Source organism: Tinamus guttatus, unplaced genomic scaffold (genome assembly GCF_059628265.1).
Source record: "Tinamus guttatus ecotype Peru unplaced genomic scaffold, ASM5962826v1 Tinamus_guttatus_pri_ptg000215l, whole genome shotgun sequence".
Taxonomy (NCBI): domain Eukaryota; kingdom Metazoa; phylum Chordata; class Aves; order Tinamiformes; family Tinamidae; genus Tinamus; species Tinamus guttatus.
In genome coordinates, this window is record NW_028288749.1 from 3,093,464 (window position 1) to 3,117,882 (window position 24,419).

A 24,419-nucleotide genomic window follows, 5' to 3' on the forward strand; every position below is an offset into this window, starting at 1 on the left:
CACGGGGTCACCGCTAGCCCCAGTCACAGCAGGTTGGGGTAGCGCCGCTGGGACAGCAGCCGGGGCTGGCTGGGCCTGGCAGCAGCAAGCTGGGAAGGACAGAAACACCCTGAGAAGACGGTACATCCCTGCGACACATCCCCAGACCGCCGGCCATCCCCTCGTCCCACTGCCACCAGGACAGCCCGCATGGGGCCAGCCCTCCAGCGGCAGCCTGGGAGGACGCTCTCACCTGAGGGACCTGGATGGGGTTGTAGAGCGGTACAGCCCCCACCGGTGGGGCAGGCGGGCAGCTGCCGGGGCCCCACGGAGACTCCTGGAAGAGCAGATGGAGAGGAACTGAGCAGCCACCCCCGCTTTTGGAGTGGACTCCTCACATACGCATTGCTCTGCCCCACATATTAAGGGCTCCCCACCAGAATACGCTCAGGAGGGACGTCTTCCATCCTCCCCCAGACAGAGCAGAGGGAACCAACCCGGGGACCCATATCCTTGTCATGGATCCTCCGAGGGGCAATAAGCTGCAAACGGTGATCAGGGTGCTTTTCCCACCGCAAGGTTAGGCTGTGGCTTGGTGTCTGTTAAAACTACCAAATTCATCTTTATGAATTTTGTACAAGCACAGCAATTTTAAGGCCTTTGTCCCTTAAAATAGGCTAATGGCTTTGAAGACATTATGGGGAGAGATAAGAGTTTCTGCTTGTGATTTTGCTCTGAGAAAAGAGGGCAAAAGGGCAAAGACACCCCAAAGCACAGACACACACATCAAGCCCCATGCTCTCCTCACCTGATCCCCAGCCTCAGGAAAGGATCCCAGTTCCCTGCCATCCAGGCCCCACGAGCCTCCCGTTTCAACGGACACTGGGGTGACAACAATGATATCGGCATCATGTTTCATTCATTCCAGGATGTGCAACCCTTAAAATACAAAGGAGCAGCTTCTAAAAGGCCAAGCATGGGCAGGAGAGAGATGCTCTTAGCCACACTTACCTGGGATTCCAAAAGAAGGGCTGGGCATGGTGGGAGACGGACTCCCAGGAGGCTGAGCTGAAGGCCTTGTCCCGGCCTCCGGAAGAGGAGAGGCTGAGGGTGATGGCGAAGATGATTCCTGAGGAGGGAACCACAATCACGGTTTTAAAGGCTCTGCATTGTCAAAAGGGAACAGCTCCACACTGAAGAGGAGTTGGGTGTGTCCCAGTCCTGATGAAGATCTCCCCTGTCCATAGTAACCCCAGAGCCGGGCACGTGCAAGGTAAGGGCATTGATCATGCAGCTGGTCAGGGCAAGTGACCCCCCTGTGTCAAACCTAAGCCCAAAAGTCATTAAGAGGCTGGGTACCAAGCCTGTTGGTAGAATGCTGTGCTGGGGCTATCGGGGCTACCTGTAGCCCTTGATTCCTTGTCTCTTATCATTATGGGAATAATGTCCCCAGATCTCCTGTTATGGGTCATTCTGAATGAGGAGGAGACCTCCTTGCCTCTAAAAGCAACAATCCTGGCCACAGGGACATGATGTGCATGTCTCGAGAAGAATGTGGCCAGGATTAGGGATAGCTGCATGTGGTTGCTCCCCCATCTCTGCTGTATTTCTAATTAAAGAAGTTATTCTTCAGCTCCTAAAAACTACTGGAGCATTGCCATTTGCTGCTAACAGCTGCTGCTTTCCACTTCAGTGCAGGGCAAGCGATCCCTGCGGAGTATGCTGAGCACTTTGAGAACCTTCCAGATCAAAGATGCTTTATAAATACACAATTATTATTAATAAAGAATTCACTTCCAGACTGAAAGGGTTCCCCAGTCTCCTTTGTCAATCCACCCCTGGGCAGGGCAGCACAGCAGGCCTGCTACAGAAGTGAGAGTCTGTCCTATGGGCTGAGTCAGGCATGCGAGAAGGGAGATACCAGCAGGTGAAGGCAGAGTTACAGTACCCCTTTTCTCAGGTGTCCCCCAGGGTGTCACCCTGGGATGGGGCAGCCTGCATTAGTTTTCCTGTTACCTGAGATTTCGATGTGTCGGACGTGGCTTTGGAGGGCTTCGCCCGAAACCAGCCAAACCATCTGAATCCCGAGCTCTGGGAATTTCATAGTCAAAAAGAAACCAGCAGAAGAACAGTGATAAATTAGAGATACCATAACCCACCAGAGCCCGCTCTCAGCCTCGCTTCTGCCTCCTGAGCCCCAGGCACGGTGGGGGGGAGAGCAAGCGCCCAGCCACACTAGGGTGGGGGGTCTTGCAGGTGCCAGAGAAGAGCACCCGGGCCAGGGTGTTCTGCACTAAAGCAGCCCTCGTTTCTGGCACACCGCTTGTGTGGGGCACGGCTGGACAAGGGCGGCCAGGGAGAGCACTGAGTGGTTACATGGACCCGGCCAGGCACAGAGGTAAAACAGCTTAGCCTCGGGACAGGAGGATTCAGGCAAACTAGGAGCACTTGTCTTTACAGCAGCTGCACACTGCTCACCTTAACCTCATCTGGCTTCTCCTCCTCCTCCGATGACTGCTCTTCACTGACATCCTTGGACACGCTTTCCAAGGAAGGCTGAATGTCCTCTTCCAGGGAGATGGTAGAGCCCTCCGAGACTGTCCGGCTCCTTGCATTTAACTCTTGCTGGTGTCAGAGAGAAGGATTATAATGAAGCAGACAAGAAAACTAGGCAGAGGATGATTTACAGAAAGGCAGTTGCAGTCAAGCTAATGGGGGCCAGTGCCCTTCAGGACCCAAGCTCTCTGGAAAGGTTTGAGCCTTTGAGCAAGTCAAGCACATGGAACAAGATAAATCAGTGAGAGTCCTCCAGCTCTGCCCGGGCCACTAAGCAATATCTGATGTCTTTGGGCAAGCCACTTGCATCCTTCTCCACCTCACCTGCTCTCCTGCAGGAGTCTGCAGCACCCCAAAGGGAACTGGGGAGCCCTGGGGCTCCCTGGCATCTCCTAAAGAGCAGAGAGAAGGGCACAGTCAGGATTCATTGCTGGGAGCAACTTTCCCACAAGCAGTATTTTTGCATCTACTAGAGGTATTTATAATGTTGCCATCATTACGGAATCCAGGCAGCAACTCAGCTGGCTTCTCTGCTGCAAGATGCTTCAGCTCACATTAGAGGCCAAATCAATCTAGGCACATGTCGACATGCTCTGCAAGAAGCCCCACATGCAGCCAGAAACCGGCCTGGTTCTGAGGAACAGCCAGACCCATGCAGCAATCAGCTGCTTTTCCATAACAAGAACAAAACCACCAACATCAGGAGATGCCTCTTTCCCCTCTATTCCTTACACTGCTGGAACAGGCCAGGTACCCCTAAGCAACTTACCTTCTGTGTCATGTCACTATCCCCGAGCAAGGCTACGTGGCCAAGAGTCTTTCCCTGATACATGCAAAAATCCAGGCCTGTAGCTGTGCAGGCATCAAGAAGGCAGTAAGCCAGAAGGTTGCACCAGTATCTCCCAAACTAAGATCTGGTTTGTGCTGTTGAATTTGAAGCTGTCCTTCCCACCCAGCAGGGATGCAGTACAGCTGCCAACCCTAGGGTTTCTTGTCACTTGCTGTTTGGACAAGGTCTTGTAAAAATTAAGAATCAATGACCCAGGGTGGCCAATCCTGATGGGAAGTCGTTTGCCTACAGGAGGCATCTGGGTAAACATGATGCCAACTTTGAGGCAGTACTGGAGTGCCTTTTTCAGGGAAACAAGTCACTGAGGCGGTCAGTGCCAGTAGAAAGTGTTATTCAAAACGAAGCATATGCCTCAGGACACCAGATATGCAGGGATTCTTCACAGGCAGTCACTCTTTCCCCAGGGCAAATACCATGGAATTGTTATGAACTGGGTACAGGCACTTTTGTAGAAATCCATGGAAGAAAAGGTGTTTTTCAGACCTATCTCCAGTTCATTTATTCCCGTGAACGCAAAAGAAGCCCAAAATGTGGCCCAACATGCCCCTAGACCTCCTCTCATAGAAATGCTCCAGGCAGGCTGATTTGAACCAAATACACCCTTCGCCTACGCCATCCTTCCTCTGCTCCATGCACATGCAAACATACACTGCCTCTCTACTGAATTCTCCTCCAGCTTGTTAAAGACAGCGCCTAGAGATCCACCCGCTCACCTGGCGGCTGGAGCAGCTGTGGGGAATGCCCATAGCGGGCTTCTCCTGGAAGGGCATTGGTGGCCGGGCTGAGCGCTGCTGCCTGCTGCTCCAGCCCGACCCTGGGCGGCAGCGGAGCTGCGAGCGGAGCGGATGCTGCTGCCCAGGGAGGCGCCAGCGGCCCGAGGCTCGGCTCCTCCTGGGCGTTCGTTCCCTGCAGCAGCTCAGGGGTGCTCTGCTGTTGCCACTGGTCATGCTGGTGGTCGTTGTCCCGGGCAAGCCCATGGCCAAGCTCTCCATCTGGAAAACATACCTCAGGAAATTACTCCAGTATTTACAATTTCAGTGCACCATTGCATAGAATTTTCTTTTTCCATTACACATAAACAGGAGGTGAGGAGGAATCCCAGTGGAATGTGTGTGGGTGAGGGAGGAGGTGCAGCACAGCTTGATAGCAAGGACCTTTCAGATGCCTCAAGGAAGGTGGGTTGTGAAAGATGGGGAAAATCTCTCGGGAACATGCCTGAGGTTGCAAACAAGGACTCAGAATGGGAATATTATGGAAGCAACGAGACCAAAAGAGAAAGCAACATGTGCTTAGCAGTTCAAAGGATCCCAGTGCCTCCAGCCTTTTCTTTCACTCCTACCCCATGCCCTGGGCAGGAAAGAAAATTCTCTGATTTTGAGGAGCATCTGTTAAGCTCTATCCTTCATTCCTACTCCATAGGAATGCACACTGTTGAGTTTCTTGCTTTAGGCAGATTTGTTCTGTTTTTCTTGCGTGAAAGACAGGTTAGGAAAGTGGTAGGGTTTGTTTTATTCAGCAAATGCTCTAGCTGGCATTCGAGGCAGTGCAGCACACTGCTGTCTGTCCCAAGCAGGGCTGCATAGCATTTTCTATTGACTGCTTGTTTCGGCTCTGGGGCTGGCCCCTGCTCTGCAGGGATAAGTTTCTGCCCTGCTGCTGACAGAAGCTTCAGCCAGGATCTAGACACTGCAGCTCTAAGCTGCCCTGGGGACTGACTCTGCGGCATCACTTCTGTCCTGCTAAGGGTTAGCTTCAGCTACTGCTTTTCCATCTGTAAACCACTCCCATAAGTTCCTGGAGATGCTTTTGCAGTGTCAGTGAGAAGCCATGAGGAAAAGGACGGACAGAGCCACCCGACTCCTAGAGCTGCTGTCACTTCTCTCTGCTGCCTGACAAGTAGATTCAGGAAGCATGAACAGATGCCGAGGAAAGCCAGGGAGAAAGCCCATTGCTTGGAGAACTGTGAGGATGGAGAGGAAGACTCCCATGATTGTACTGGTCCCATACTGGTCATTGTCAGGACCCTCCTCATTTTCCCCACTGATCCCTGCAAACTAGATTTGTAATAGAGTGGTCAGGGCAGAGCAAGGCCCTTCAGAGTTAATCCCAGAGCACACAAGTCCTTCAGACGGGAGATCAAAAGTCAATGTCCAGTGTGGCTGGTGACTCTGAACAGCCTTCTTGATGAATGAAGGCACCAAACATGAGGAAAGCAGGTTTGCTGCTGGTAGCTGGGTACACATGGAGCCGTCCTGACCTCTGAGAGAGGCCTTCTATCATACCTGTGTTTTTTGTCAGAGCTTAGCCCCGACAGAAGCAGAAGGCAATCAGAACTGATGATGCTTTTTACTGCCTGAGAGAGATCCTTGAAGAGGGATTTGGCAGCATCAGGGAAAGCTGATAGGAAGAAATGGCTCGAAGTTTGTCATGTTTTACCCTCTCTGCCTCGGCCTTCGCTCTCCACCAACTCTGCTGGCCTTTCTACCTCCACTGCTCTGCTACGTGGTGCCAGAAAACCGGGCAGGAGCAGGCAGCAAGGAGTAAAAGGCTCTGCCAGGGCCAGCCTACTGACAGAGGAAGCTATTAAGCAACACTGGTGAGCCAGAGGCTCTGCAGGACTGTCCGACTGATGTGTTGTCCAGAGAGGAAGTCCTCTGGCCTCGCACTGAAGCCATCCCGGGATGCCTGCATCCTTCCTCTCGGTGTCTCACCCGAAGGCTACGGCAAGGATGTGGTCTTCCAAATGGCTCAGCACTACAGGGACCTCAGGGTCCCAGAGAGACAGAACAAAGATGAACCTCATGTGGGAGGAGAGAAGGTCTATGTTGAGGCTTAATCAATATGTATGCTGAATTACAGCATGCAGAAGGACAAGTTCTTTCCTGAATCTTTCAGTCTATGAACAAGTATAAAATCCTGTTAGTTCAGCTCCAATTTGTGTCCTCGGAGGACTGTCTAGGAATGAGGCCATCTCCCCTGAGGCTCCCTGGAGCTGGAGGCTTGGCGAGGAGACCCTGGCTTTGTCCAGCTGGCTGCCTGCCAGACCAGCACTGTGACCCGCCTTCTTCTTCCGTGGGGCCCACAGAGACTCCTGAAGCTGCATTAATTAGACCCAATTATTCAAGCAGACTTTGTTCCTCCATGGAGAGCAAGCGAGCCTAACTGGACTGAGCATCCCCTGCCACCTTCTGCACATCTTGGCTGGTTGCCCTTATTCACCAAGCTTCCAGGACATGCTGGGATTTTGCAGAGGAGAAAAGAGAACTAGCCAGTTCACTGTCACCAACGTCCCCCCATTCCTCCTCCAGCCAAGACTGGGTTGCTCTAGCTTTGTTCCCTTCCCCTTTTCCCAGCAGAAGGAAACCAATGAGTAATATATTTTCTTAGAAGAATGGGAGGGGAAGGAATCTCTAGAGACAGGTCTTTGAGGAGAAAAAAGGATGTGCAGTCCACGCGAGACCGTACTAGAACGCTTCCCAGCATGGCTCTGGGTCTTCCCAGCTGCCTTGGGACAGAATTCCAGGGCCAGTGTGCAGCGTGTCCCTGGCTGACCCCTCACCAGGGGCAATCACACTGCACGTGTTTGTTTTCTTCTTGTGCTTTAGAGAGATGCAAGGGGCAGAGAACGGCTGCTGAGAAACACCAGCTGGCTCTGGAAGGCTGATCATGTAGACAGCGAGGCTTGGGATCAGCCTCTCTCAGGCGTCTGGCCATATACCTGCATGTGCTGTGCATGCGGAGAAGCCCTTCCAGGGACACACCATGCCCTGCTCCATTTCTTTACCTGTGGCTGATCTGCTGGCCATGGCAAGCTCTGGCTCATCTGATGCCAGCTCAGGAGGCAGATCCTCTTCCATCTGCGCAAAGACAAAGGTGACAGACAACACAGGAGGAAAACTGGACAGGACGAGGAAAACCTGGCAGCATGGGAAGGCAGGCATGACTGGAGCAAGCCTAAGGCCAGCGCAGAGGAGATTGGCGAGCTGGCAAGCTCGCTGCGCGACTCCTCCACAGGCTTTGAGGGCCTGAGGGGCAGGAAGAGGCCCCACACGAGCGTCAGCATCTCAGTCACCCCCAGGACAGCGAGAGCACAGAACAGACTGCCCAGGAGTCGGGACGGGCCCTGCAGCGTGGACGAGGCTCCTCGAAACCAGGAGCAGCACAGGAAGCCCGGAGCCACGGGCTCGGCTGGCACCAGCACAACTACAGCTCATTTCAGCAAGACAAATGAGCGTGATCACCACTGTGCCAGAGCAGGCAGGGCACAAGCCAAGGGGAGACAGAAAGGTGGGCAAGAACAAAAGCAGAGGTGAAATGTGAATGAAATGTGTCAATGTTAGCTCCAGATTTGGTGAAGGCCTTTGAACCTTGACACTTGCCCTCCCATTTAGGATGGAGGAGGAGGAAGACACCCTGCAGACAAACCATAAAACAAAGCAGCTCCATTACAGCTCCCCAAGCCACTGCAGCCAAAGCACAAGGCAGGCGGTGCCCCCTCCGCTCATCCTTACCTCCCACTGCCGGCACTGGGCTCGGAGCTGAGCCAGCCAGTCAGGCCCCAGGGCCAGGTCCTCATCCGGCATCTCCAGCAGCAGCGGGTCGGAGAGCCTCAGCCGCTCGGCCAGCTGCAGAGCCAGGAAGGAGAAGCGGGAGAAAAGCTGGTTCTTAACTCACTTAACGTGATTCCCTAATGCTTTAAAATAAGCATTAACATCATTAACAATACAAAGTAACAGAAGAGTGGGAGGGTCATTTTGAGATTACCTGATCCATCTGCCTACTCTAAAAGGATATCCCATATGTCCACATCAGCCCTTACAGCTGTTTAACTGCTGAATACAAATCTCCACGATTTCACAGCCTCCCAGAGCTGCCCTGATATTTAATGTCCTTAGAATTAGAAAGTTTTTCTTAATATCCAAGTGAAATTCTTGCTGCAAATTAAGCCTCTTGCTCCTGAGGTAGATGGGGGGAATAGCTGGACACCAACTCCCTTAAAAACAGCCTTCGACATATTGGAGGACCGTTATCACATCCGCCATCTATCTCCTTCCTCCCCTAGGATATTTTCGCTGGTGCAAATAACCTCAAGGCCTCCAGAGGTCATTCTTTGCTCAATCTCTTATCATCCTTGCTGTTCTCCTCCGTACCTCTTCCAATTTGGCACTTTCTCAGAGTGCAGCATCCCAAGAGGGCCACTGCGACCCAGCCAAGACCCCGCAAGGCCCAAGCACAGGGTGTTATCACCTCCTTGCCTCACATGTGCTACTCTCCCACTTTGACCCCGGAATAACTTTTCTTTTCTTTTTCTTTTTTTCTTTTTTAAACAGCATTCTGTTGTGGTGCTGCTTGGTATTTCTTCCATGTTCCGCTATCTCCCTCAGGTCCTTCTCTGCAGTACTGCTACTGTGTGTTGAATTTCTCCTACAAGAGAAGGGTCTGCATCCTCGACTGCAGCCATCTAAAAGACATGGAGCTCCATCTACAGAAAACAGAGAGGGAGAAGTACTCCTGGGGTAATCTATCCCATACGTCTCAAGGTGGCATGAGTGGCTCTCTGGAGAACATTGCTCCTGAGGCACTATGGTGACACTCAGGCCAAATTGCTTAGACGAGAAGCCATGTTTATGACAGCTGGCATGAGGGGGGATGACTGTCACCCAGAACACTTGGTTGGTGTCACCCACTTCTTGGGATTTGCCACATTGGCTGTTTCTTCTTATTCACAGTGTTTAAAAGCTGATTAAATAGCCTAAAATGAAATCCACACCTCCAGGAGGTTATGGTGAGACAAGACCAGCAGGACTGGTCCCCAGACGGGGACAGGAACCAGCTGACGTGAGCTGAGAGTGCTTCTCCTGGAGGACGGAGCCGGCTGCCAGGAGGCTACGGACATCACCAGATCCCTTTGGAAAGGCACATGTGTGCATTCGAAATCAATGGCAGGAAAGAGGAAATTATAAGCATGATTACTCCTAAACGGGGGGAATGTTTAATCCAAAAGCTAATACACACTTTGATCTAATATTAATGAACCAACACCTGGTTGTATATCGTCCCCAGCTTCAAAAGAGGGGAAGTCTTAATCAAACACTAATGTGTATCATAATTTGTAACACAGTCTAAAACATCAAAGACAAGAGTGTCTATGAATGCACCAGTTTTTCAGATGAAAGTGTTTTCTCCCAGGAGAAGCATTATCCCCAGCAGAACTGCAGATCTGAGAGGCTGTTAGAGTAAATAGGTTTCTACGAGGGGGTCGAGGGGCTGCGAGCCCAGCCCAGTGTTGCATAACGCCAAGTTTCAGGCCAGACCGTCGGGCTGTTTTTTGCAGCCTGTTTCAGACAGCATCTCCGCGGCGTTCCTGCTGCCCCTGCTCCGGGGGCTGCACCAGCCAGCGCGGCTGCTGCTCTGCTCCCGGATGAGGTCAGCTTTGAACAGCCTTGGCGCTGCCCAGCTCCAGGGAGCACAGAAACCAATGCTAAAAACACGGGACATGCTCACTGCCACCCTGAGAGCACACTGGCAATTCAGTGCCTTGCTGGGATGAGGTACAGGAGAGGAAGGGCCATGCAACTTCTAGATTTGTGGCTTCTTCAATCTGTGCCATTTATAAATTCCAAAAAAAAAAAGGGAAAAAAATCCTTTGCCTCTGAACGCCTTTTGTCCTATTTATCCAGCAGCATAATTCCCTTCTTGTCCACCCCAAGAGGCTGGGGCACTGCAGATAGCTCATGCTGCTTTTCCCTGGGGGCCGGGGGCGCCGACACGGCTCCAGCGCAGGCGGACGCTGCCCTGCGCTGCTCCTGGATGTCTTGGCTTCACCTGCTTGTGCACACGGCAGCCAGCAAAGCTTCGGGGCTGCTTCCCGGAGCTCTGGGTACCCATACCCGTGGGAGATGAGGAAAAGCTTCCTCTAGAAGGTCACAAATCAGCACTATCTCATCCAGGTTGCGTACAAGCATCGCTAGCTACATACATGTGAAACCCCGGCCTCAGCAAGTCCCTGGCAGTGCCCCAGGGAAGCCCATGGGATATCCGTCCCTCTTGGGCACAGGGCAGCCTGACGTGTCTCACCTCCATCACTTGTCTGGTCAGCGCAGGGTGGCTGGCAGGCCCCTGCTCCAAGACCACGGTGGCAATCTTCTCACAGTAGTGCAAGGCCTGGGCGGGCAGCCCGTAGTCCACCAGGCGAGAGGCATAAATGAGCTTGTACACCTCGGGGAAGGAAAGAAAAACAGCCGTAGGCCTGGAATGTGAGTGAGGAGGAGCCCGTGAGCTCATGTCACAGGGTGCCCATTAAGGTCTCTTAGGACCAAGCAGCACCAGATCATCTTAGTGTGACTCAAACTGCCCTGAGTCACAGGTCCTACCCCAACAGGTCATTTGGACATCTCCCTCCTCCTTACCTCCTCCCTGGGCAGCCTGGTTATGCTGCGCTGAGCACCAGGCCTGCACCATGCCTGCAGATCAGCATTGGGGAAGGGCTCCAGCCGCAATTTTCATTTATCTACCCAATTTGTGCAGTGCCCAAGGCGGCAGCAGCTGGGTGCTTATTTACAATATGAAAAGCCTATCAATTACACAGGACTATAAGAGAACAGGAGGGGAGCTAGACCCAGGCTAACGCAGAGCAAACCCAGATGGCACCAAGCCCCACAAGCTGCCGTGGCTCAGGCTCCCATGCGCTGCGCTCAGAGGAGGATGCAAAAGCCCTGCCTTGGAGAAACCTGCACGGAGCCTAGCAAGCAGAGCCTCTCCTGCAGCCAGAGGAGGGAGAAGCCTCCAAAGACATCGGAGAAGAGCCCTGGTCCAGCTGGAGCACCTGCAGCTCAGCTTTAGGGGACTGGAGGGACATGCTTGGCAGGGATTTTTTAGGGCGGGTCTGAGCTGTCGTTGGCCGCGCTTGCAAGTCTCCACTACCTGGAAGGGGAGCAGGAAGGCTCTGGGTTGTCGCAGCTGCTGGCAGTACTCAAGGATTTCCATGCGCTGGATAATCTCCGTCCTGGCAAACTGGGCAAACGCCTGACTGTAAAGGAGAAGGAAGAGGGCAGTTCAGGGGGCACAGCAGACACACATCTCTCTCCAAGACAGCCCGGTATGCAGGCCTGCTCCTCTTCTGCACTGCCAACCTGGAGCAAGCTGGAAAGGCCCACGGTAAAACCAGACGAGGAGCAATGAAAGCCCATGATTTTTACTTTCCAGAATTTTACTTTTCCCTTGCCAGAGGGCAAATATGACATCCGAGGCCAAAACTTGAACAAGCACAAGAAAGCAAAGAATTTGCAATATTCCTGCACTTGCTGGGAATTCAAAGCAATAGTGAGCAGAAAGATAAGGTTTTTGTCTGTGAGACTCCGATTTTTTGGAAGCTGCCAACCCATTTTGCAGAAAGATTTGAGATCACAGGGAGAGGAAGAAGGCAGGAGACAACTCTGAAAAAACAGCTGGAAGAGCCCGCAGGGCATGGGCTGCCTGTGCTTCCTCACCGGTGACTGCTGCCCAGCAAAGCCATGCGATTCGCTTTCTCTCCAAAGTAACCAAAAGGGATATCTGCCATCAGGTAGCAGAAGTGAGCTGCTTCTATTAATCCCCTGCCAGCTGGATGGGGAAGGAGAGAAGAAGAAAGAAATGTTAGCCTTCAGAGACAGACCTCAGTGCAATCAGTGCTGCTCTGAAGACAACCAAGCTCATAGAAAATATGACTAACCAAACAGTCCCATTTTTTTCTCTGTCCATTCAGATCCCATAATCTCCCTTCTCACCCACACCTTTTTTCTTCTTTTTTTTCAGATTGCTATTTTCTGTGCTTAAGGAGTGGGCTGGCTCAGTGTTGAGAGCAGGGCAACTCTACCAAGGTGCATCTCCAGTTTCACTTCTCTGGGCAGATGTCATCAGCCTGAACCTGCCCGAGGTTCTCTACCACCAGTGGTCCAGATGGGCCCTCAGAGCAAGCCTCAGCCCCCATAGTTACATGTGCCACCCGTGCTCCATCACCAGGAGAGCAGATAAAGGACAATGTTCTCTCTCCAGAAAGGAGCACGAGCACCAAAGGCACAGCAGAGCTGCGAGTCTGCCTCCGAACGAGGCCCCAGCTCACCCAAGGTATCTCCCATGGTGACGATGGCACGGTGGTTCAGCTCTGCATCTCCAACCTTGTTGGACAGCATCACAGCCAGGTGGGGCCTCCAGTCTCCCCACTTGGCATCCCCACAGCACTGCGAGGGAGACAAGGAAGGAGACAAAGCCGAGCTGAGCCCAGCAGCCCAGGCCACAGCAAAAGGGTCTCCATGCCACACAGTCCCCCGTGACATTCTTCTCACAGTGTCTTCTTGCATCATATGACACAGGTGTCACATAAGAGCGTCGCAGCTTGAGGAGAGAAGTCTCCCCACGTGATAGCAACCCAGAGGGCACTGCCAGGGTAAGGAAACTCTCATACACCCACCTGTGCTGCCTGGGGAACCCTTCCGGACATGAGCTGGAAGAAGGTCTGTAGCGGGTCATTGACAGCCAGCGTGTTGGTGAACCTGCAAGGAGGCAACAGAGACAGTCACCGCGGCACAATCACAGCACGAGAGCCCAAACTCGCCATCGCTCCCAACGTGGTTGAGCGCATCTCGGAAACACCCCAGGAATGCCAGCTCCTGGGGTTTTAACTCAATAGTGTAGCCAAGGCAGAAAGGAAAGACAAACGCCAAAAGGCTGGTGATCTGTCACCTCCAGAGAGAGCAAAAGGACAATGTTAGGTAACCACCTTAAAAGGATATTGGTTTACAAGACAGCTTCTGCTTAATTCCCCCAGAAAGAATCAACCCAGTTCAGCCCAAAGAAATTGTCCACAAGGGCAGTCCAGTGGGAATCATTTTGCCAACTGAGGTGCTGCGGTCCAGCCTGGGCTACCTGGGCTGCACCACTGCCCCAACGGCAGGTTTTGCTGATCTTATTGATCTCTGCAGCTAGAGCGAAGCAGAGGATCACAGCAAATCCACACCACGTCTCCAGACAACAGCTTTCCTTTCGCCTCCTTTCTTCCTGCCTAGCAGGAAGCCTGAACAATTTAACAATTTGGACCCATCCATACAGCTTATCCCTCCCCATTCCGGCCAGTAGGAAAAATAACATCAGACTGAAAGAGTCTGATGGAAATTGCTGCAGGACTGCACCAGGGTGAGGGCATCTGAAAGGCTACGTGCTCAGCAACATGAGGCACAGAGAGGGTTCTCAGGCATCACACCTTGCTTTTCCCTCTCCAGCTTACCCGCCGAGCACCCAGCTGTAGGTCCGAGGGTCCATCTTGCTGGAGAGGAAGAGGGCATGGCCCCACAGCTGGTTTCTCATGGCCCAGTCCAGAGCTTCCTGCAGCCAATATGAGAAATAAAAGGCATTTGTGCTATCTCCACTCCCCTGCCCTCTGCTGTGGGCGGAACATCTGCTCATTCAGCTCAGACTGTCTCTGTAGCCTTTCTGCTGCAGTGTCCCTTTCTAAGAAAGGTTTCCCTGGGACACCTCTAGCCAACAGCATGGCTGGACCATATGAGGAATGAACTGATTTTCTGGGGTCTCTGCTTATTCCCAGGCCGTGGACTTATATAAGCCCTGGTGATTATACCAGGTTTACCCAAACCACTCAAAACCAACCAACCAAAAAAAAAAGAAACAAAACAAAAAACCAACAGCAGTGCATCACTTGGGTCCCATCACAGTGCCCAAAAGTGGGTAACTTACACTTTAAACCATGTTCTACAAACTCATCATTGAGTCACTCCACAAACAAGGCATTTCTTGACTTCCCTTTAAAACCTTGCTGACGAGGCCAAAGGGGCTTAGAAAGAGGCATCCCTATGTTTCAGATCCCCCCTCACCACTTACTTTCTTTCTGCCATAGTAGAGGAGTTTGGTGAACTTCTCAACTGTCTGTGCCAGTGTCTCCACAACGGGAGGGACCTCCCCTGTAAGGAGGTCCACTGTCCCCAGCCCGTGTGCCCGCCACTCATCGTCCGACGAGTTGGTCGCAGTAGCCACAGGGTTTTGCCTCTTGTACTTCTCCAGGCGCTTGCAGTCTTGCATCAAAAGCTCAGCTGTGTCTGAGCCCACCATGGACTGCAACAGGGAAGGGGAGGCACAAGGCACATGGGGACTGTCCTTTGAGCAGTGACTGAAAGCATTTCTAGTCCAGCACCCATCCTGAGGTGATGACATCTGTCATCAGCAGTAGCACCCACTCACTCTTGCTCAAACTGCCTCTGGGTAGGGAGATTGCAAGCTCTTATCCTTGTCCTAGCAGGTGTCCCCAGCAAGACTAGCCTCAGTCCCCAGCATGCAGGCTCTGAGGGCAAAGGAGTCAACACAACCAGCATGACCTTGCAGGACCACCTAGACTGAATATCCCCACCCACTTCTGACAAGAGGCCACTGATTAGATCGGGTAGGTTTCATTGGATTAATCTCTTAATCTCCTTTTAGGCATAAGTGCTTGCTCTAAAATGAAGATGGTACCAGTCCCCTTCAGAGCTGCTCTTCCACTGGAATGTTGGTATTTCACAAGGAAGAAAGCAACACAAGGGCACATCTTCCTCAGGGGCTCTGGGCAGTACCAAAGTGGTTGATGGCACTGTGGCAATGGGATAAATTTAAGATGCACTGCCCCAAAATAGCAACTGTCTCAAGAGGTGCAGAAGTAGCATATAGCTGACCTGACTCCAAAGATTAAAAGCCCCTTCCACTGGACACCTACCCCATTCTGCCGGCAGAGGAGGACCAGCAGTTTCCAGAGAAGAGCTGAATCTCTGCCCCTCTGTGTTGAGAGATCACAACTTGTGGCTATCTTGTGCTGGCAAAACGTCATCACATCCACCTTGTGCAGATCTTCCCTTCATCATCAAAGAAAAGGATCAGAAGAAACCTAAGCAAATGTAAGCTTGGACACCATGAAGAATCAAGTGGTTCCCAAGTTTGCTGACAAGCACCCCAAAGATTCAAAGAGATGGAGGAGGGAGGATCTTCAATGGCCCCTGCCCACGTGGTTGAATGTATGTCAATGACTACCCGCTACACTGGGGGCGCCCAGCTCAAAAATGCTTAACAAGGTTGACCATTATTATAACTTTTTGCAGATATCCATGTTTTAAGGATGCAGATGACACGCCAATCTTTCTCTGCCCTCCTGATAATATTTTCTTTCAACCATCTGCAAAGAACCTTGGTTCTGTTTGGCAGCAGAGCTGTTACAGCCGTAACTGTCCTAGGCTGTAAGAGTAGATGTGCATGAAGGCAGTATCTTTTATTTAACCGAGACAGTGACAGGGAGAATGACATATCTGTGATCACATAAATCCTTCTAGTTTCGTGCAGACTGGACAGAACTGCCCTGCATCCTGCAGTGCCAACTTATGCAACTGGAAAGCTGTGGGATAAAAGGAAGAGGAGCAGGGAGCAACCAAGGAGACACTGATCTTGATTCCATCACATCATATTATTTGGACTCCGGCAAAGTCCCCTTTGGCAGACTTGCTAGTCTCCAGGCCCTCAGATTTCTACCCAACTTCTGAGCTTGCTCAAATCTTTTGCTGAGTGCAATTTTCCTTCTGCATACTCCTGCTTCAATTATGAGCATAAGCTATTCATATGATTTACTGGTATAACCAATATATTGTATTGGTATAATTGTACTGGTACAATATATCCTTTGTGCACACACACACAAATACCCTACACTCCAAAACAACCTACATCTCAGAAAAGAGGACATGCTCCCGGTACGAACCCATATCTACCCTTTGCAATGCCCTTATCTCCCAGAACCCCAGGGACTCTCGGGTCTGTCCTGGGCTCATGTCTTGGCTCCCCACAGCCAGCTGTCCTGGACCTCAATGCAGGCACCTCAGAAGGGACCCTCCCCTGGGTCCCATGAGGGAGATATACCTAGCCAGAGGCCCCGGGAAGACTTGTAGCTCCTCTTGCTCTTTGGTGTTGTGAAGGATCGCCTGAAAAGCAAGAGCAGACTCAGCAGCTGGACTGGCACAGCAGTCAGGCCAGGAGGAACGCATGCGTGCGTTCCCTGAGGCAGAGGAGCCTCTCCTAGCGAGGTGGGAGGCTGTCACGCCAGGGGCTGTGGCATACCTCCAAGCTGTGCAGCTCCACGAGAGCTAGCTGCCCCTCTGCAGGGAAGTGCGGACACGCCAGCACCAGCTGCCCTCCGGCTCCGAAGCACACCGGCACGTGTGGCAACAGGAACTTCTGGGGTGCCAGCGGAGCTGGCGTGGATGCTGACACCCTCCCTGAACGACACAGTCAGTCCTCTTGCCCTGGCCCCTCTCCACCTCTGCTACAAATGACACAACCGAGGTCCCAGCCTGCCCTGGCCCTGCACAGCCCATGGCTGCCTGGGACTGTCCACGCAAGGACAGTCCCCTAAAGCAGATGGCAAGTGTGTGGCACCTCCCTGCACCCACCAGGCTAGGCAGAGCCACCCAACTGCACGGCAGGTCCTCAGACATGCCTTGCACCCACCCACTCTTGTCAAAGAAAGGGTGCCTGCACTCCAAGGCCTGTGCTCTGGAATGGCTTCAGTTGGCAGTGAGATAATAAATCTCAAGGCCAGGAGACACTGGCCATTCACTGTAGCAGTTTGTGCTACAGCCCCGTCTCACCTCATCTCACCTGCTGGCACCGGGCTCCAGGGCCCGCCGGCCCCTGGCTCGTAGCGGTCAGCGTCGTCGCGGATGTACTGGCTGAGCTCGTAGCCGCTGGAGCTGAGCCCCGACTCGCGGTACTGCAGGAGAAGGCTGGGCCTGCTGGAGGCACGAGGCTGTGCGGACAGAGGAAAGCAGGAGGCCAAGGAAGAAGGGAGAAAATGCTCCATTTCAGGGAAACAGGCCCAAATGAGTCATCTGCCAGGGCCAAGTGAGGCAGCTGCCCAGCAGGAGCTGAACAGGCTCGCGCAGCACAGGCCAGCCCCATCTGAGCACTCCGAGCACGTCAGCATCTTAGACTCAGCATATACTCTGGTCACACCAATAGCTCTCAAAATACTTAGCTGTCGATCCAGCCCAATAGCTTTTCTAGGCCTATCACAGGGTCCCCAACACAGCCTGTACATGGGAATCACCTAAAGCATTGCCTAAGAGCAAAAACACCTTGAGAGCTGCTCCGATTTGATCTCTTCATCTGCTCTTTGGCAAAACATAGCAATGGGGACACAAGTAGGAAGAAACAGGCCTTCCTAACACGTGACAGCCATTCCCTTCCTTGGACAGAGGTCATCACTACGCAAGGAGGACACAGGAGGGGAAGAGAAAAGCAGACATCACTTGAGAAGAAAAGCAAGCCCTTGAGACGGCTTTCTGTGCAATGCTTGGCACTGCGCAGGACAGAGACGCAGCCAGATGTCTAGAGGAGTGACAGCCCAGCAGACAGAGATCTTATAACTACCGCTAACCCATGATAACAGTTCCCAGGCCATTACAAAGCCTCTGAGAGACCCGGGTGCCACCTCCACCATACCCTGCCCCATGTGAGGTTACCTCTCGAGCAGGGCTGCTGCCCTCCCCAGAGGAGCTGCCCAAGGAGTCATCCCCTCCCCGTTCCTGCCCGGAGCCCGAGCGGCGGCTCTGCTGCAACGAGTCACCAGGCTCCGATCTGCAAACAGAAGAAAAGGAAGGAGCTGGCCAAGGTCTTGGGACCAGCTGCAGGTTTCACTGTGGCTCTTCCCCATGTCTCCCAGCAGTGGAGCCTGCACTGCCACCTCCACCCAGGGCATCTCCAAGACTGCTCACGTGGGACAGCAGAGCCATCGTGACCTGAGAGATGGCAAAACTGCCTCCTAGGTAGTCCAGCCCTCCCACTGCAGCCCCTTACCTGTCCTGCACTGGGGACGGCGTTACCAGGTTAGGATGATAACCCCGGTAGTAGTGTTGGTCCCGGTAACTAGTACCATAAGGCTCTCCCTGTCTCAAATCTACAGAGAGAATGAGGATTTAGTCTTGCTCCTCCCAAGCAACAAGCCTTAATGAAGTTACAGAAGAGCAATGAGTCAGACAATTTGCCACACACACCCCATTTGCTTCCAAATTAGCCTGGTGAGTTAGAAAAGTACGATAAAGCCATGTACATGTTGGCAGACAGCACGGACATCCTTTCCTCTCTCTTCACGCTTTCTTTAGTCCAGGAATTCCATAAACATGGTAAAAATTAGACCCCCTTATCTCTAATCAGTGAGATCAACATGAATGAGTCCAGGCCACAAGCAGGAATGAACCACTTTTTTAGCCAGTAAGATGAAGATGGAGTGTTCCCTAGGTGCACCTAGTTCCTGCTTGTGACTTCATGTGGAAACTCAAGGCAAGGCTGCACTGTGAGAATGATCCATGACCTGGGAGCCTGGACAGGGAAAAGCCCCTTGAGCTGGGTCCTAGCAAGCCCTCCTAGCACAACAGGTAGAACAACACATCCCAGAGCAACAACATCCCTCTCTTCTGTTGGAAGCAGCAAGCTGGGGTGACAGTCACACAACACTGAGGTGGTGTGCTTAACACAGGACTCCTACCACCAGCTGGAGCTGGTCCGACCCCTGGGAGGCCATACCTCTCTCCTTCTGCCAGGCTGTGGGCTGCCCCTGGAAGTTCCAATAAGCATAGTCATTCCCATAGGTGGGGGCTGCATAGTTCCAGCGAGGGTCTTCATATCCTTGCCTGAAACACAGTATATGTAGTCAAGAAAGAAAGAAAACTGCATCAGAGTCAAATTCATGATGGACATCTCACGAGCAGAGATATCCAGCAGAAAGGCCCAGTCTGGATCCTCCAAGTGCCACAATTCACATACCCCAGGGCACAGCTAAGGTCCCCAGGGCAAGGGATGAGGTCTGGAAATACATCAGAGGGGAGATTTGCTGGTTAGATGGAAATCCTTGAAGGCAGAAGGGGTAATGGACACAGGACACAGACTCAGGAGCAGATCCAGCAGATCCAGCAGATCCATCCAGAGGGACCTGGACAGACTGGACAACTGGGCGGTGAAAAACCTCATGCAATTCAACAAGGCCAAGTGCAAGGTCCTGCACCTGGGGAGGAATAACCCCAGACACCAGTACAGGCTGGGGACCGACCTTCTGGAGAGCAGCTCTGCAGAGAAGGACCTGGGTGTCATGGTGGATGACAAGTTGACCATGAGGCAGCAGTGTGCCCTCGTGGCCAAGAAGGCCAATGGGATCCTGGGCTGCATTAAGAAGAGCATCTCTAGCAGGTCGAGGGAGGTGATCCTGCCCCTCTACTCAGCCCTGGTGAGGCCGCATCTGGAGTACTGTGTCCAGTTCTGGGCTCCACAGTACAAGAGGGACGTGGAGCTGCTGGAGAGAGTCCAGCGCAGGGCTACAAGGATGATCAGGGGCCTGGAACATCTGCCCTACGAGGAGAGGCTGAGGGAGCTGGGCCTGTTCAGCCTGGAGAAGAGAAGGCTGAGAGGGGATCTAATCAGTGTCTATAAGTACCTCAAGGGAGGGAGTGCAGAGGACGGGGATGGTCTCTTTTCAGTGGTGGCCACTGATAGGACTAGAGGAAATGGCCGGAAACTGAAACATCAAAAATTCCATAGGAACTTAAGGAAAAATTTCTTAACAGTGAGGGTGACAGAGCACTGGAACAGGCTGCCCAGAGAGGTTGTGGAGTCTCCTTCTCTGGAGATCTTCAAAACCCGCTTGGATGCAGTCCTGTGCCACGTGCTTTAGGTGTCCCTGCGTATGCAGGGGGGTTGGACTAGATGATCTCTAGAGGTCCCTTCCAACCCTAAGCATTCTATGATTCTATGATTCTATGAAACACAAGGAGCAGGTGGGAGATTTGGAGCCACTCCCATTCCGTCGCTAGGAGTTGTGCTCTGCATTTTCAGAAGCCATCCAATTTCAGATGCCTCAACCACCTCCAGTATCAAGCGCTTAGAGGAAACAGTTTCCATGGATGCTTTAGGAGAGACCTCCAAAAAGCACCTTTCCTGCCAACCTCGGAAACCGCTGTATCTGCTGCAAACCTCAGCACCAGTGTCCTCCTGTGCTGGAGCCCAGCCAGCACATAAGCTGTCCACCCCATACACATACACCTTAACCCTTCACAATTTACACAGTAATTCAGTTAGTCCTGCACAATGCCTAGCCTTCCTGGCCAAGCAACTCACAAGCTCAGCAGAAAACCCTGTGTTATCCGTGCACTTCTCCTCACAACTCTCAGAGGACAATAACTCAGGCAAATCAACCCAGATTTGCTGGAGTATTCAGAGCTTTCTCCTTAGTGAGAGACAGCCTTGGTCCCACATTTTATCCTTCTCCCCTGCGCTGTCTCAGCAGCTGAGCTTGCAACCTTCTTTGGATTCCTATATCATCCGTTTTATGTTTTTATTGTTCACCTTGCACCTACCAAAAAAAAATCTCTAATGAAACTTCAGGAAAAATACACCTTGGGACAGGGATGTTCGGCTGCGCAGTAACCAAACAGTGAGCAGGTATCGCCTTCCGGAGCCTGTAGCTGTCCCTGCCCCAGATGTCACCACAAGGTGACAAGGAGGGACGCAGAGGTCAGCGCGAGCCTTGCCCGGCGCTAGGCAGATCCTACCTGGAGAGCGGCCTGCTGGAGTAGGTGCCTTCATAATGCTCGGCCCCGGGAACAGGTCTGTGCCGGTCACCATCGCGCTGCGGGCGGCCGGTGCCGTGACGCTGCTCCGCGGCATCGGGCCCCGCGCGCCGCCAGGGTTGGAGGGCCGGTGCGTGGCGGAGCTCTCGCTGGGGGCCCTGGCCCTCCGCGTGGGCCACGCGCCTGTCCCAGGGCCGAGGCGGCCACGGCGGCGCCCGCGGATCCATGGCAGACGGCGCTGGGGGTGCTCGGCGGGTTGGGGGCGCCGCGTGTTGTGACTCCCAGGCAGCGCTGTGCTGTTCACACCCTGTCAGGAGATCACAGTGGGTTTGATCAGCAGCCCTAAGCGGCCTCCAAACCAGGCGGCAAAGCCATCCCGTTTTACGCAGGGCGAAGGGAGCGCTGCAGGGCAGCACCAAGAGCGCTGCTCCCAAGGAGGTCCAAGGCAGGGAGAAGCAGAGCAGGGTCCGCACAAGCTATGAGCCTGGAGGCCGAGGGGGAACCCGGAGCTGCTGGGGCCGGTTGTTCTAAACCCGAGTTGTTTCTTGACGGTGGCACCTGCGTCTCTGCTCTCCTACATGCAGCCAGGGCCAAGCACTCTCCTCAGCAGCTGGTGCAAACGAGGCTGGTTCCACTGACAGCCACCACAATTTTAGGAGCCCGACACCCCTTTTTGGCCACGCACCTTCTCAGGAGAGGCCCCTGCTGCTGTCCAGCCGCCGCTCCCGTGGCCAAAGTCCTCCTGCCACGGGGGCCGATGGCGCGGGACAAAGGGCGGCCCGCTCCTCCAGCAAGGCTGCCGCCGTCGCGGCGCACGGGCTTCAAAGCTCCGGGCAAAGAGCAAGACAGACCCACGGGCAAAGGCACCTTTTGCTGAGAACGAGCGCGACCAGCTCTGGCTTTCCTGCTCTCTCCACTCCCTAGACAGATGTGCCAACAAGTGTCGGTGTTCAGATGAAGCGGAGGTTTTTCCTGTTACTCTTGCAGCATGGAGTCCTGTGCCATGTGCTCTAGGTGACCCTGCGTGTGCAGGGGGGTTGGACTAGGTGACCTCTAGAGGTCCCTTCCAACCTTAGGCCTTCTATGATTCTATGAAGCAGGGATCCTCAGCTGCAGCTCCTAGCCCCGTTCCCATCACCGCAACGTGAGCAGTTCCTGCCCCAGCCCCTCTTCCTGCACAAGGGATTGCCAGAGAAGCAGCAGGGTTGATGTGAACCCCAACAGGGCCCCCATGGTCCCTCCTGGCACATAGGGTCCCTCTCCCGGGCTGCTGCCAGGCCCAGCTCTGTGCAGGAGGCGGCCAGTGGCCCTTTGCACCTCTACAGGAGCCACACGAGCCACCTCCGAGGTAGTGACACCCTGCCAGCTCCCAGGGAAGTCTGGTCTGACCTTGGAGGAAGACTCCGCTGCACCACAGCTTAACGACATGGCCAACTCATGCCGCAAATCTGGGCTGCAGTGGGACTCTGGCTTCCGGACATGCCATGATGTGAGCCCACCTACCTTGCCAAAAAGCCTTATTTTACCAACGCTGGAAAATTACACATTATACTTTGAGCTTGCAACTTCCACCCCACTGGGACAGTAAGTAGTTTTTCCCCAATGACTCTAAGAAATAAGCTTTCAGCCACTGCAGATTTCAAGGTTTCAGGTAAATATATATACGCATCTTTAGCACTCAGGTCATACGACTGAATATGGAACAAATGCAGACCAGGGGAGCGTCATCTCCATGCTGAGCAGCCACATCAGCAGAGTGAAATGAAGCTCCTATCAGTTTCACAGCTTCTGCTCAAAACTTTGTGAGGCCGCGAACAAAGGAAAGTATCGACTACGGACAGGACAGGCCTCCGAGGAGAAGGAGAAAGGAGCCACAGAGGCCCTGGGGACGCTACTTTTTTCTTTTCCTAATCAATAAATCTCCTTTTGGAAAGGAGACATATATTTCCTGAAAGAGATCTGGGCCATAGGAGAGCCAACAGGCTTGCAAGACAATTTTAAGGCAGACAGCACAACCCTGGTAACATTTTTTAGACAAAGCTAAAGAGGCAATCTCTTTAAAGAACACTTTTTTTTTTCTTTAAAGGGTTTCTTGCTGTTGTCACAGTAACAAGATTAGGTGGAAAACATTTTTCTTCATGCCCTCGGGCTGTTTGCTGAGCGCCGAGCACTCAGCTGCCTCTTCCGTGCCCCTGACTAGCAAAACCGCCTTGGACGACTCAGCAGCCCAGCAGGGAAAGCCAGGCAGCTCGAGGACCTCAAGTGGTTTCTAGGAGCCTGAGTTCTTTTTCATAGCTCTGAGATAGAGCTCTTCTAACGGCATCAGGGAAATGAAAAGCTCGTTTTCCACCCCTTCCTTAGCTTTAGCCCCTTGCAAATATAATGTATACGCTTTGTGGAGAGGTCTTTGACATTGTGACATGGCACAGGAATTGAAAGGTCTGGAGGAAAAATAATTTTTTGCACCTAAAGGCAAAAACAGTAATTGTCTTCTAGAAGTTTTCAGTGACCTAGGGAAAAGGCATCCCCTCTTTAGCACCATATCAAATGGAGAAGCAGAGCTGGAGAAAGCTCTTGTTTGCAGACATCAGAGCTCACTTGCACGAAGCCTGGCCCATTCCCAGGCTGCCTGCTCATAAAGGTAACTCCAGCCTTCCACCAGGTCCTATTACAAAGCAAGCCCCAAATATTTGACGGCCTTCCTTCTTCCATTTGCACTGCAGGTGAAGTTGTTACTCTTGGCCGGGGATGCTAAGAAGCTCCTTGCAATGTGCAATGTCCCTCAAGGTGTTTTGGAAAGTGTGGAGAAGATACTCGCATTGCTCCTGAGGCAGAAGGGGAGGACAGCGGCAGAAACTGCCCCCCCAAGGCAGCACCACAGGCAAAGTCAGCTGCACCTTGTGCTGCAGGTAGCAAAAAGATAAAAAGGGGAAGGACATGAGGCTCTGCCTCGAAGGGACAGTGCAGCCAGCCCCACAGCAGGGCTGGCCACCACTAGTCACCGACTGCCCAGGAGCAAGTCAGAGCAGCGCAGGAGCAAGCGCCGAAGTGAGAGAAGCGACGGCATGGAAATGCTGCGGCGGAGAGGCTCAGCAGTGCTGTCCTTTTGGAAAGATTGCCACCTTGTGTCTTTGCAGGCACTCAGCTGTCTGCTGTCTTGGTGGAGTCTGCAGGCCTCATCGGGAGCTTGGTCGTGCACAGCAGGCAACAATAAGGACCCCTGACAGTTACAGATGGCTTCTCTATGTCCTGCTCGGTGTGCTACCTTGTGAAGTTGGACAGTAATGCTCCCCTCTTTTTTTTTTTTTTTAATCTCAATTTATGGCTCCTCTACCATGAAGAGCCTCTTATTCCCGCCACAGTTACGTAGACTATATCCTTCAAGGCCAGTAAATCACAGGCTCAAGTCATGT

At 52.9% G+C, this 24,419-nt stretch overlaps 1 protein-coding gene across 1 annotated transcript; it reads right to left on the reverse strand.

Moving 5' to 3' along the window:
• Window positions 1–23: 23 nt before the first annotated feature.
• Window positions 24–21,233, reverse strand: SEC16B (SEC16 homolog B, endoplasmic reticulum export factor). Its single transcript, XM_088524889.1, has 25 exons — window positions 20,989–21,233; window positions 18,971–19,077; window positions 18,245–18,344; window positions 17,911–18,025; window positions 17,048–17,243; window positions 16,508–16,665; window positions 16,310–16,371; window positions 15,123–15,258; window positions 14,258–14,488; window positions 13,647–13,744; window positions 12,834–12,915; window positions 12,486–12,603; window positions 11,875–11,986; window positions 11,309–11,414; window positions 10,463–10,603; window positions 7,897–8,010; window positions 7,170–7,242; window positions 4,099–4,377; window positions 2,860–2,927; window positions 2,458–2,604; window positions 1,996–2,070; window positions 991–1,108; window positions 788–861; window positions 233–316; window positions 24–89 (listed from the first exon to the last, which is right to left on the reverse strand). The coding sequence occupies exons 1-25, from the start codon at window positions 21,231–21,233 to the stop codon at window positions 24–26; spliced, it is 3,105 nt and encodes a 1,034-aa protein (XP_088381015.1).
• Between the last annotated feature and the right edge of the window lie 3,186 nt (window positions 21,234–24,419).